Genomic DNA, 12,684 nt, shown 5'->3' on the forward strand with positions numbered 1-12,684 from the left:
GTGTGGACCAAAGATAAATCACAACAACAAGTGTTTTTCTTTCTTTTTCTGTGCGAGTGAGAAAGGGCTCTTCTGTTGTCATCTGGAGTTCTCTCCAACAAGAGGTATCAGAGCAAGGTTCATGGACCTAGAAGCGTGGCGATGCCGAGACGAGGACTGGTGCCGGTATCAGAGGCTGGTGAAGGGTCCTCTGTTGATAGAGACGGAGCCAGCATGGGAGTGCCCAGAGCGATGGGTACCTTGGGTGTCTCTACTGCCTTCCCTACTCTTTCTAGGACAAACTATCTTCTATGGGCAAAGAAGATGAAGATATTGCTCGAGGCATACGGGTTTTGGAGCCCCGTCATCGACGATGATGTGCCAAGAGCAAAGGATCATCTTGTTATGGCCACCATTTTCGGAACTATTTCCGAAGATCTTCAGCTTCAGCTCGACGAAGACAGAAGCTTGAAGGAAATGTGGGAGACTCTTCGAGCGATGAACATCGGTGTTGACCGAGTAAAGCAAGCTCACATTCATGTGTTGAAGCAAGAGTACGAGAACCTAGAGATGGCGGACTGTCTAAGTGACGATGACGCAGACAAGCAAGATGAAAGGGCCAATCTAATGGATACACGAGAGGAGCATGTATCTGCTCTCTTGTAGGCCATCAGAGAAGAACAAGACTTGGAGTTTAGAATGCGATTAGTCTTCAAGATTAAGGGGGAGAATGATGGAGGTAATTTAGAAGAAAGCGGTTACAAGAGCAGTTTATTTCTTGTTGTTTTTGTTTCACATAGTTTTTCTGTTGCTCAATGGATGGTTCAGGTAAACACAGGTAGGTGATTCTAACTGAACGGTGGTTAAGTGGCCTACCAAGGTGGTAGCCCCATGAGTTGTATAAATACCTGTGTGGACCAAAGATAAATCACAAAAACAAGTGTTTTTCCTTTCTTTTTCTGTGTGAGTGAGAAAGGGCTCTTGTGTTGTCATCTGGAGTTCTCTCCAACTAGCTATTGCCAGAGTTCTCATCACAAGCCAGTTGCTGTGAGCCCCTTTGACCTTTGGAAAATATTTAAGGCTACCACTCACACTGTCATGTAAAGAATGCGACCAACAATTCAGTAATATCAAACATTAAAAAAGTACTACATTTCCACGCTTGACAAGAGTCCTTAACTTAGAACCCACGTAATCCATTTGACGCGCGGAAAATCTTAAATATATTTAATGCAAACGTGAATATGAACCCTAGCGTCCATCCGTAGGTGGATCGTCTTCAAGCCGAAGAGTAGTTAGTTGGGAGGTCAATTAGTTCCTTTGAATACACAGACGTGATATATCGCTCAAGGGAGACGTATAATCGACCTATATAAATAGAGGGAAACTTCACGCCAGCTTGATTATCATTGGAGAGCTGAACAGAAAAATAGATTATTGACTAAGAGAGCTTGACCCCCAAGCGATGGCAGCCAATCGTGGACCTTCCGCGCTTCTTCTTCTTTCGTCACTACTTCTTTACCTCCTCTCTCTGTCTTCTGCAGCGACAAACATCCTTCTCAGCGGTCAGACTCTCTGCTCCGGACAGTCTCCCACAGAGGGAAAGTACGCCGTGACCGTGCGACCAGAATGCGACCTCGTGTTGACGGACAACGGCAACGTGGTGGTCGAAACGAACACCGCCGGCGGGGGCACCAACTGCTTCGCCACTCTTCAAAACGACGGCAACTTCGTTCTATACAGCGGGACTGGCACTGCGCTGTGGTCGACCAACACCGCCAGAGGCTTCAGCTATTACATTCTCGTCCTCCAGCCCGACCGTAACATTGTGCTTTATGGTCCCGCATACTGGCAGACCAACACCAAGGTTGCTTAAGAAACGGGGCCACACATAGCCACAATAATGCCCCCGTCGTTATGTTTTCTTGAAGGGTGAATATGAACTTGTCTAATAATAAAGAATAAAAATTATTTTTTTCAACTGATTCTGTCCGTTTCAAGGACTTTGCTGGGTTGAAGAATGGCTTAATTTGAGTTGAGTCATTCGTAATGGGACTTGGGACGTTCAACTTATAAGCTCGAAAACATTTTGGACGAAGCGAATGTTCTCGCTGTGTAGAATGCGAAGCCTTTGAATCATTTTATTGTCGCTTTGTGGCAAAAGCAATAAGGAATCGTGGATATTTCTGTGAAACACGAGGAAAAGCGCAATGATTGCCCCAGAATATTCATTTTGTCAGGATTTAGAGCTCGTAGTGCGTCAGGATCCAGAATTTCTAAGTTCGGATGATTTCCGTCTTCCTTATCGGTCAATAAATTTATGTAATTAGTTTCTTGACTGCCCTTCCTATAGGCTACAGTTACCAACTATTGGCTAAGTAGGCTTTAAATGCACGCGTTAGCTTCCTCTCTAAAACTAGAACTAGGGTTTTCTCTTCGTTTTTCTGATCCGTCTTCTCCCCCTTTGTTTTCTCCTATGGACACTCTCTCTTTGTGCTGCCAAGATGTAGCAGACTACATGCTATCCCAACATTTCGTAGCAGATCTTGGAGTCTAATCCAAATGAGGAAGCAGCAGCCGATTCGTGCTACAACGAGATGATAATTCTGTTTCTCGAACTCTTGGGATGTCTTGGTCAAAAGGTTGGTCTGTTGGAACCTGTCATAATGTCCAGGTCTCTAGAAGAGACCCAACATGGTTTTCCTAATCTCTCCAAGCACCACTGTTCTCTATATACTATGAGAATGCAAGTTTGTTGGAGGCAAATTAATGGAGGATCATCTAGCCTGTAAGACTTTATTTCTTTGTTTCTGTTCGCACATGTTTGGACCCCGGTATGGTCCTATATTTTTGTGTATGTGGAGCTTTCTCTTATAAGGGCTCTCTATGACATTTGTTTGGGCCTTCTTCCCTTTATTCCAAAGCGGGAAGGGCCAGATTCCCCCTATAAGAGGAAGGGATGGCCATCATGAAAGGAGGAGAAGAAAAAAGAGTAAAAAAAAGCAATAGGTTTTGCCTGATTTTTATTGTTGTTTTTTTAGATTAATTTTAAAGTTTAATCTTATTACGGAACTGCCCCTTGAGAAGGCAAATTAGGGCTTCGTCGCAGCAATTGCCGGAGCGCCGCCGGCGACATTGCCGATGCTGCCATCGCCGCCGGCAAGTCTGCCACGCAGCAGCCACACGCGGTCGAGCAGCCAGCTGTGGCCGCAGCCGCCACTACTGGCAAGACCGCAGCCGCAACCGGCGGCGAAGATAGCCAAAGCCGTCAGTGCGGCCACAAGAAGCAGCCATAGACGACAACAGTGGCTGTAGCCGCCAGCCATAGCCTCGCGAAGCGGCCGCAAACAACAGCAGTGGCTGCAACCGCAGCCACCACCCTAGCCAAAGCGGCAGTCGTCGCCATGTCCTTTCACATTACTGCCGACACACCTACCCACACCACCGTGCCTATCTGCACTCACTTTCGTCCTCGTCACCACGCTCGCCACCAAGCCCATCACCTTGCCTACTTGCGTTGCACCTACACTCGCCACTGAGCCCAACTGTGACACCGTATCTACCTTCGCCTACTTGCACCTACCTGCGCCTACTTGCGCTTACTTGCGCCTACTTGCGCCTACTTGCACCTACCTGCGCCCACTTGCGCTTACTTGCGCCTACCTGCGCCGTTGTGCTTACCTGTGTCACTACGCCTACCTGTGCTGTCACGCCTACCCACACCACACACGCCTAGCTGTGCCTAGTGTTCTCCAGAGTAGTTTCGTGGGGAGCAATTGCCAGACGACCCATGGCAACCAGTTCACCTTCACAAAGTACATACTGCTGCACGAAGATTAGCCATCGCCGTCACAGCCGATGCGTACCTTCGTCTGCCGATAGCTAGCTTTACACCTGTCACTGTCACGTAGAGATACATACACATCGCTGTCACTAAAGTCTGATATAATCCCTTTTACAATCGCCTTATGCCACTGCGCCTTTGCACTGGGTCCTTCCGCCTCTTACGGTCTCCTAAAGTAGCTTTACGAAGGATGTCCACTGGTTGACATGCCACTGCCAGTTCATCAGCCCGAAGTACATGGCGCCGCACAAATAACAACCATCGCTCCCGCCACCGATGCTTATCATTGTTGCCTATAGCGAATCGTAGCCAAACGTCAGCCCGTCATAGTTACTGACGCGACCACCTACGCCGACGCTCTACGGATTAGCCCTCCTCCCCTTGTGGTGCAACACGAGCTGCTCAATCTCTGTGCAACGTGTTACATCACAAATAGTCTAGGGGAAGTTAGTGAGCCAGAGACGATGAAAAAGAAGGATCGACGAGAGTTGTCAAATTTCTATACGCAATATTTGATGAGATATTACCTCATCAGGATACCAAACTGATAACCAAGAAGAAATGGATCATTTTCAAGATGAAGAATTTGGTACTTGCTTCTGTTCACAACCAGAATGATTAGCCCTACAAACACAAGTTCGAGCTGTTCATCATGGAAGCAAATGAGCTTGTGTTGACTTTTGATAATCACAAATAACATGGTCTAAATGAAAACAACGATATGTATCGTTGTAAATAGAATTGCCTATTTTTGTAAAAAGGGCACCCTGGATTTTATCCAATTATGATTAATAGAGTAGCTTGCTTACTAAAAACCTCATTTGGGTTCATTCTTGTAATCCATGAATGATGGACTGAAGGCATCACTTTAACATCAAGACATGCGAAGAAAAAGAAACACTCAGCCCATTGAGCGCTTGACGATGAGGTTAGTGTGATCTTCCTGTTTTTCCAACTAACATGGTCATGCTTTTTCTAGGTTATTATCACCAATAGCCTAAATTTTGACTATCATGCATGCACCTCTAACTCTTCTGCTCGTTTGTGCGTAGCTACTGCACCTCCATCTCTATTGCACCCGCAATGACTAAATCTTCATCACTTGGTATCCCACGCCGCATGTGGCTGTGTATCCGCCATCATCTCTTTCACAACTAGTGTGATATCTATTTTGTCTATTACATTCCTCTCACGTCCATAGCCCTCAGCCATCATCCAAAAATTCCAAAGCATTGGCTATGGTACTTCTATCAGAATCAATTATTATTTTATGATGATATTACAATAAAACTCTCAAAAGTATTAATGATAGTAAACTTCATTTATTCAATACTTGCTCCCCATTAATTCGACCCTTTACTGCTCTGTGTTTCTAAGTATAATTATAAAACTTGTTGTCTAAACTATAAGCCTTGAGTGGTGCCTTTAAACCCAAATAATTAAAAATCAGAATTTTACTGTAATTAACTATGTTAATTACTATTGTTGTTTGTAATCAACTTATACAGTAATATTTATAATAAACCCTCTATCTTAAGATGTACATGATGAGTAGAGGGTCGTCCATAGGGAGGCAGAGTTCAAGGATTTAACTCAAGCTATTTAGAATTTAGTTTTAGTAGATTTAAGCTTGGTTATATATGATACTTAGTGAATATCATATTTCTAACGTTAAATGGGTCTGATTTTTTTATTTCAATTTTAAACAAAAGATATATCCTTAGAGATCATAAGGGGAGACAATTGAGCAGCGGGAAATGGGCAAAATCAGATAATGTTAAGAGAGTATAGGTCCTCACTTCATTCACCCTGATCCGTAAAAGAAGATCCAGAATCAGAATTTACTGAGATAAAGAGAGCGCTTAATGTAGTGTTCTTAAACAGTAATGGTTGGTGAAGAATGTGGGAATTTAGACGTAAGTGAGGAATATATAATTCATCTAATTTATGTAGTACTCTCATATCTTATTATAAAAAATTTTATCATTTGAATAACTTCCATCTTAAATCAAGATAAGGGCTAGTAAATTTTGCCCTGTCCAAGACAATTTAGGAAAGCCCAAATCAAGATCAATAAATATGGAAACTAAAAATAGAATAAAACACCACGATAATAGGTTGTCTAAGGATAGCTTCTCTCTAAGTGCAGACTATGGTTGAGCATCCAACAATAAAAAAAGAAGAGAAAAACAGGGTTTTATACCTAGGGTAAAGGGGTGAGATAACTCCACTTTTGTTCATAAGTATTCATTTATTCTATTTATTTTGAGACCTCCTCGCATTGATCCATCCATTCCGACGGAAAGAGGATACAACTAAGAAGTAGACCTCAAAATTTGAGCTCAGCCCGATTGTTGGATCTTCAGATCTTCAGATATTGCTGAACATGGTCGCAAGAATATTATGGAGCTTGGATAGTTGATCATCTATTACTAGCAAGGGGTTGCAGGCTCATGCGAAGAAGACAAATGGTTGTTTATATATGTTGAAGGTAAACACTACCAAAGGTTGCCTGGTTTCAGATCATTATTCTGCTTGAGTATGGATGAATGCAATAGAACTCTTAACCTTGAGATGTTGAAATTATTGCCTGAGCAAAATAATATGTAAGTACTATCATCTTTGTCATCTCCTGACCAGTTATGTTGAAGTTGCATAGAAGGAAAAAATTCAAGAGCTCTATTTCCATCTTCATCTTTATATAGGGCCAACATACCACTTGAGTTGTTGCAGGTTGACTTGTGTGGATCCAATCACTCCTTCGACTTGGGGTGGCAGTGATGGCGTAAGTCATCAAAGTTTGTCGACGACATCCTCCGCGCCGCCCGCCCTCGATGTCAAAGACCGGGTGAAAGACGCTGGATTATCACTTTTGTTTTCATCTTTCTTTTTTCTCGTGTTGTCTTTTCCCGTTCTCATTGTTTGTTTTATTCGCACTATGTGGCATCCTTTTCTTCCCCCTTTTCCTATTTCCTTATGTTTACATTCCCTCTCTTCCATTTTGTAATGAGGGGGTCCATTAAATATGGGCCCCCTTATTGGACCTCATTCCCCCTTGGTTGACCCAATCTGAGGAGCCCATCTCCTCTCCCCTTATAAGGGAAGTGGTGGGCACCCTAGAGAATTCAGACCAGGTATTATTTTGGAAGGGAATTTGTTTCAATTTTACTTGGTCTCACCTTGCACTGAAGAGAAGGAGGAAGGCGAATGAGAGATCGAGAAGAAGGAAGAAGACGGCGGGTCGGCCAGAGACACCGGAGCAGCGCGGATATCGGCGCCCTGATCCATCCAGCCATTTTGGCTTGGTTTCCTCCACCGACCCATCCTTCCGAGTCCATGAGACGCACGGCCACCACTCTGAACTTTGAACGGGGGAGGCCACCCGCGTGGATGCCATTTTTGAACAAAACTGTCGATCATCCGAAGTTCACCCTCCAGCGTGTACCCTTCTGCCTCCAGCGGACGGAGTAATCCTCTGCCGATCCGTCCTTGCCGGTGGCGACAGCCGATCGATCGATTCTTCCCTTTGGGAAACTATCGCGTCGCAGCTCGACCGCTGTGTCTATAGTGGAATCAGCGCCGACGGTTGGGACCCTGCACCAGCATCCCTGTCTTTCTGAATCGGCATCGCCGGAGCTTCCCCCTCCGCGGTTTGTATATTCGAAGCTAGCCACGATCGCCCGACCCCCCCCTCAGCAAGGCAGTCTGGCCGTCATCCTGGCCGGCAACCACAATGTACGCCGACTGTGAGCCAACCTTTGCTCACCCTTGGTGCGCCCTTGACACTGTCGACCGCCCCGCCGAACAGATGCTCTCCGCTCCCGGCCAGCAACCTGAGTTGCACCCATCGTGGGGTGTGGCTGCTGCGGTCAACATCGGCCCCCTTGTGGAATTCAGGTGACTAAGAAAGGCACACGATCGTTGAGGAATTGCTGGTTGTGCTGACCCACATATCCGGGCACGCCGGCAAGCTATAGCCACCGTGCGACCCGATACACACGCTTTTGCATTCTTCGTCGAAGCTGCACGGCCCTCGTACCTGGCATCGATCGATGATCGATACCCCCTAGTGCGTGGTTTGCGTCCGCCGAGCAGACCTGACTTGTTGACTTCTCCCTCGGTCGCCTCGCCGGACTCGGCCGATGCTCAAGCCATCTTGTCGGGCATTGTTGTCTCCATCGACTCCGCTCCCCCGAGCTTTTATCTACAGCTCCGGCATCGTCACCGTTGCTTGTCGAGCCGCTGACCGCTCTCTCGCACCTCTCTGCCCCACCCGTTTTGACTGCTGCCAACCGTTGACAAAATCCTGCACCGCGAGCTACTCCGACGAGGTACGCCGTCCTCTCCCATCACCCGCTTATTTATATTTTGCAGTATATTATCGTCTCGACTCCACCGCGCTCGGGCAAGGTAGGTGAGAGAGGTATTGAGAGTAAACTATGACATTTGAGTGTTTTACCTGTACGTACGAATACGTCGGCTACGTGCGAGCCCTACGGGTAGATTTCATTCGGCCGTTGGTGCCTACATTGCTCCGACAAGGTTGAAGAGGCCACCATCCCTTTCACCCGGCAATCCCATCCTAGCTTGGAGCTTGGCACCTCCCTTGAGTTGGAGCCTGCACGTACGACACGTAGGACATCCATTCATCACGTCGTAGTTACATAACCCGTTAGGGTCACATCCGTCGGACGACAACGCCGTTGACGTTTGATACCATCATCCTTTATCCACACCGAACCATCATATCTGGTGTCGACCAGACGACGTCCTAAACGACGTGTGACATCAGGCAGTTCGCATTTTATGTTGGTTTTTGATGATTTTAAAAGTTACTTAGGTTGCCCTACGGAAGAAAAAGTTTTAAGCTTAAGAAGATCGTAGAAGGAGAGAATAATCTTATGATTAGAGTTCTTAAGTCTAAGAGAGGATGATAGTTAGCTTCAGCATAATTTACACCTTATGCTGATAATAACAAGATAAAGAGACATTTAACGCATGCATACTCTCCATATAAAAATGTTGTTATTGAGAAGAGGAATCATACATTTATTTCCATTTTCAGACCTATGCTGAATAAGAAAAGACAACCTAAGGAACTATACGGAGAGCAATAAGCAATACCGCATACCTCATGAACTTGGGTCCAACTAGAACTTTAGATGGAGCTACACCTTATGAAGGTTGGATTGGGCCAAGGCCTAAGGTTGGGCATCTTTGAGTCCTGGAGCGGTGCTCGTGTGAAAGTGCTAAAATGACACTTGAGCAAGTCAGATGAAGCAAGCCTATGGTTTTCACCGGTCATCAAATTTGCTTTAGAAGCTTATTGCTTCTATGACCTTGTGAGTGGAAATGTGCATGTGAGTAGAGATATTATATGTGAAAAGGATGCCCAATAGGGCTGGGATTAAAGTGAACAAGGAGCAATGTCTATCGGTCTATCATGATTTCCAAAAGTTAACTAATGATTGTGATGATCATATAAAAAAGATATTGCTAGTAGAGTCAGCTGATGTTGCATCATCTCCATGTAATGTGAGACATACATCATGGGAAGGAGGCCCTCTTCTTATCATTGAAGGGAGTTCAAGCGAGAGCTTCAAATGTTTACAACGAGTTTTCAAAGGCACTGGGTAAATTCATCTTGACCAGAAAGAGTGTTTGGTGGTAGAGGGAGTCAAAAAGTCTCAAGGAAGTTTTGAAGAGGAGGTTTGGAGACGTACCATGGAGGAGATTGATTTTAATGAGAAGAATCACAGACGAGAGCTAGTGAATCAATAAAAAGGCTGCAAAGCTATTGGCCTTAACTGGGTTTCTAAGCTCAAGGAGAACTCGCAAGGAGAGTTAGTGAGACACGAAGTCATCCTGGTCACAAAGGGCTACGTACGAAAGCTTGAACAAAGCTATGAGGGTTTTATGATAACATGATAAATGCATGGTTATTTGGATACATTTTTTATGATTTTCGTATAATTAATTTGGAATTTATCATGTTATTATTTGGATTAACTGAATATGAATGTATTAGCTATAAATTCTAATTTTTCACATTATTGTTATTTTTAACTAATATAGTTGACTTCTTGGGGCTCAAACAGTTTTATTACATATGAGTATTTTATAGTACTACATGTGCAGAAATATATATGTATGAGAATATACAATTCTTAAGGAGGTGGGGAATTTTTCAGAGCTGAGTGATTTTACAAAGGGGATTCAAAGGCCCAAATGGTGTTGTGGGCCTTCAAAAGAGAATCAGATGGATATGGGCCATGCCCAGACCTGCTCACTGGGCTTTCAAAGACCTTAAAAAAGAAAGAAGCTGAAACTACAAGGCAAAGATCTCAACCAATGGAGAAAAGGAGGAAAAATTGCAACCAAAAAAAGAAAATTCCCATAGTAGTATTTTAGTGATTCTTTCTATGTACAATATTTATTTTCTCCCTCATTTTGTTGCCCTCGTAAGGATTCAAACTTGAGACAAAGTATGGAAAGCTCGATAAACATGCACTGAGGTTGTAGGTGTCGGGTTTGGTGCGTTGATTCGTCCATGGGAAACATGCTTCCATGGATGCGTAAGTGTGTCGATCCATTCACAATCGATCTTTAAAATGAAACATCAAATGTAAATTTTGTGGAACTCATTCCACCCTTGACTTTGTTGCTCTGAGACTGTTCTGAAGCCATTCACGCGTCTGGCCTCTAGAAGTATCCGCGCGATCTCTTGGCACTTTGATATCCACGTCTTCTTCTTCAAATTTTCTTGAAGATATTCTCACCATTAAGAAACTCTGCTTGGATGAGTGGAGAAGATAGTGGAGAAATGGAGGGGAACTCAAATCTCGTTGGCCTGGGAGCTTGAAATGAGTGCCCCTTCTCTAATTATATTTTATTAAAGTTTTTCTTATAAACCCTATAAGTAAAATATATCATCCATTGCCCTTATGACCTTATGCGTGTGACTCTTGGGGATCATGTATCATTCTTGTAAACTATCGTTCTTAGGCTTTCGTGGCCCAATAACAATTATTTTCCAACCTTATTAGTTAACTATGTCGATATATAGATTAATCAATTAAGGATCGACTTACTCCAAAAGATAGGTTCAGTTTTCATGCCCTAGGGTGGCAAGCAACACCTTGTGCTCTAGAGATACTGAGTAGTCTCAAACTCTCTCATAGAACCTTTACCGTCATTGATTAATGTATATGTATAATCTATCATCCTGACTTAGGATATGGTTTATCGTCAAATTGTAATCCATCGATCGATTAGTACTGTTGCGTAACGGGGAGGATTAGAGAATGTCTTGTCCAATATTCTCACAACCGTGGCAAGAGGGTTTTCTGCATCATCTTCCTTTATTCAATCTCCTCTTATACGGAAGGCGGATGATCTCGTCTTGATACAATATTGGTTGGCGCATAAAATAGTGCATGCACGAGTGGCGATAGCCGTACTCGCACTGTTAGCCCTCAACCCACCCTTTTGGTCATCAGGAGCCTAGTTGCTTTACAATTAAGTAACATTTACCTGTCGTCAACCTTGGATTTATACTTCTCATTGATTATATTATCACATTATCATTTGCATTACGCCCACATTATCGTCCCCTCTACATGACGTGACTATAACCACCTCCCTTTGGTGTAACAGGAGCGATCCGATCACGACATCATCTGTGTTAGATCAAAGGGTCAGTCTTCTTATCTCTCTAGAATGTCCATCATTCCTCACTTCAAATCTAAAAAAAAACACATAAAAAATCAGTTTATACCCTTAAAAACTTGAGTTTTTCTTGTCACTACCATTGTTGTGCAGTGGTGTGCACTGCACGGCAGAGCTCGGGATGGCAGGAGCACATTCCATCGACCGGTCGCACACGCACACATCATCACGACAAATGCGTAGAAATGCGCTTCTTTAAGACTCGGCCAAATTTTTGGTAAGTTTAGAAGGGCCATGAACCAGTCCAAACCAGTTCAAACGAGGTCAAACCCCTAAATTTTAATCTAATTTTTATAGTGTTTTAAAAATGTCAAAAAATAGGAAACATCCCTACAATTAATATAAACAATTTCTAGTTTTTTTATCATTAAAAAAATATTGAGAAATATATAACTCTGATTTGCATTATTTGTTGTTGTTTTTTGGGCGAATTTAAATCTATAACTTTAGAAATATCTACAAAAACTTATAAATTTCTATTTCTGGTGACTAATTAAAAAAAGGAAAATTAGATACAATATTTTTTGCCATGTCTTTCTACCTCTAACTTTGGAGTTATCATTTTACACCAGTGCCAAGAATTGATACAAACCATGTCTTTGTAGGCCTTGAAGCATAAGTGATAAAATGCATTTCTAGTGGCTTATATTATCATATTTACGTGTTTTATAAATAAAATTATTCATATTTGCATGTTATCAAGCTTAAAATGAATAAATCTATTTGTAGCACAAATTTCTCAATTTTATGTATTTTTTGGGATTTTTTAACAATATATTCTAAAATAATATAACTTTTGAGACAGAATATGATTTTCCTGGAATTGTTTGATTTTAAATTTTGGAAAGATATGATTTTTCTGAGTCAAAATCTATATTTATATGTATTTTGTGGGCTTTTATTCTATTTAATATGAATTTTTTAGTATTTTCATTTTTTTATGGCCTAGGGTGACTTGGTGCGCTAATGTGCCATCACATCAGCGCAGAGAAAGAGAGTTTTCTTCTTTGTTTGTGTCCTTTTTTCATGTACATGTTGCACAGAATGCAAAAAGCCATGGAATACAAAAAGGCACGGAATACGAAAAGCCAGGGAATATGAAAAGCGACGCAATATGAAAAGCCATAGAATAC

The 12,684-nt window shown here is 42.9% G+C and overlaps 1 protein-coding gene and 1 long non-coding RNA gene across 2 annotated transcripts; both read left to right on the forward strand.

The window, feature by feature from the left end:
• The first annotated feature begins 1,444 nt into the window (after positions 1 to 1,444).
• On the forward strand, positions 1,445 to 1,855 carry LOC144707132 (mannose-specific lectin-like). Its single transcript, XM_078580248.1, has one exon. The coding sequence runs from the start codon at positions 1,445 to 1,447 to the stop codon at positions 1,853 to 1,855; it is 411 nt and encodes a 136-aa protein (XP_078436374.1).
• A 5,117-nt stretch (positions 1,856 to 6,972) lies between these two features.
• Positions 6,973 to 11,900, forward strand: LOC144706738 (uncharacterized). Its single transcript, XR_013582315.1, has 3 exons — positions 6,973 to 8,154; positions 11,480 to 11,519; positions 11,645 to 11,900. It is a non-coding gene; the product is annotated as an uncharacterized LOC144706738 (long non-coding RNA).
• The last annotated feature ends 784 nt before the right edge of the window (positions 11,901 to 12,684 follow it).

This window comes from Wolffia australiana, chromosome 8, assembly GCF_029677425.1.
Source record: "Wolffia australiana isolate 7733 chromosome 8, ASM2967742v1".
Classification (NCBI taxonomy): Eukaryota; Viridiplantae; Streptophyta; class Magnoliopsida; order Alismatales; family Araceae; genus Wolffia; species Wolffia australiana.

Bases quoted from the DNA above. Each gene is read 5' to 3' on its own strand.
- LOC144707132 (XM_078580248.1), top strand. From the start codon at position 1,445: ATGGCAGCCAATCGTGGACCTTCCGCGCTTCTTCTTCTTTCGTCACTA.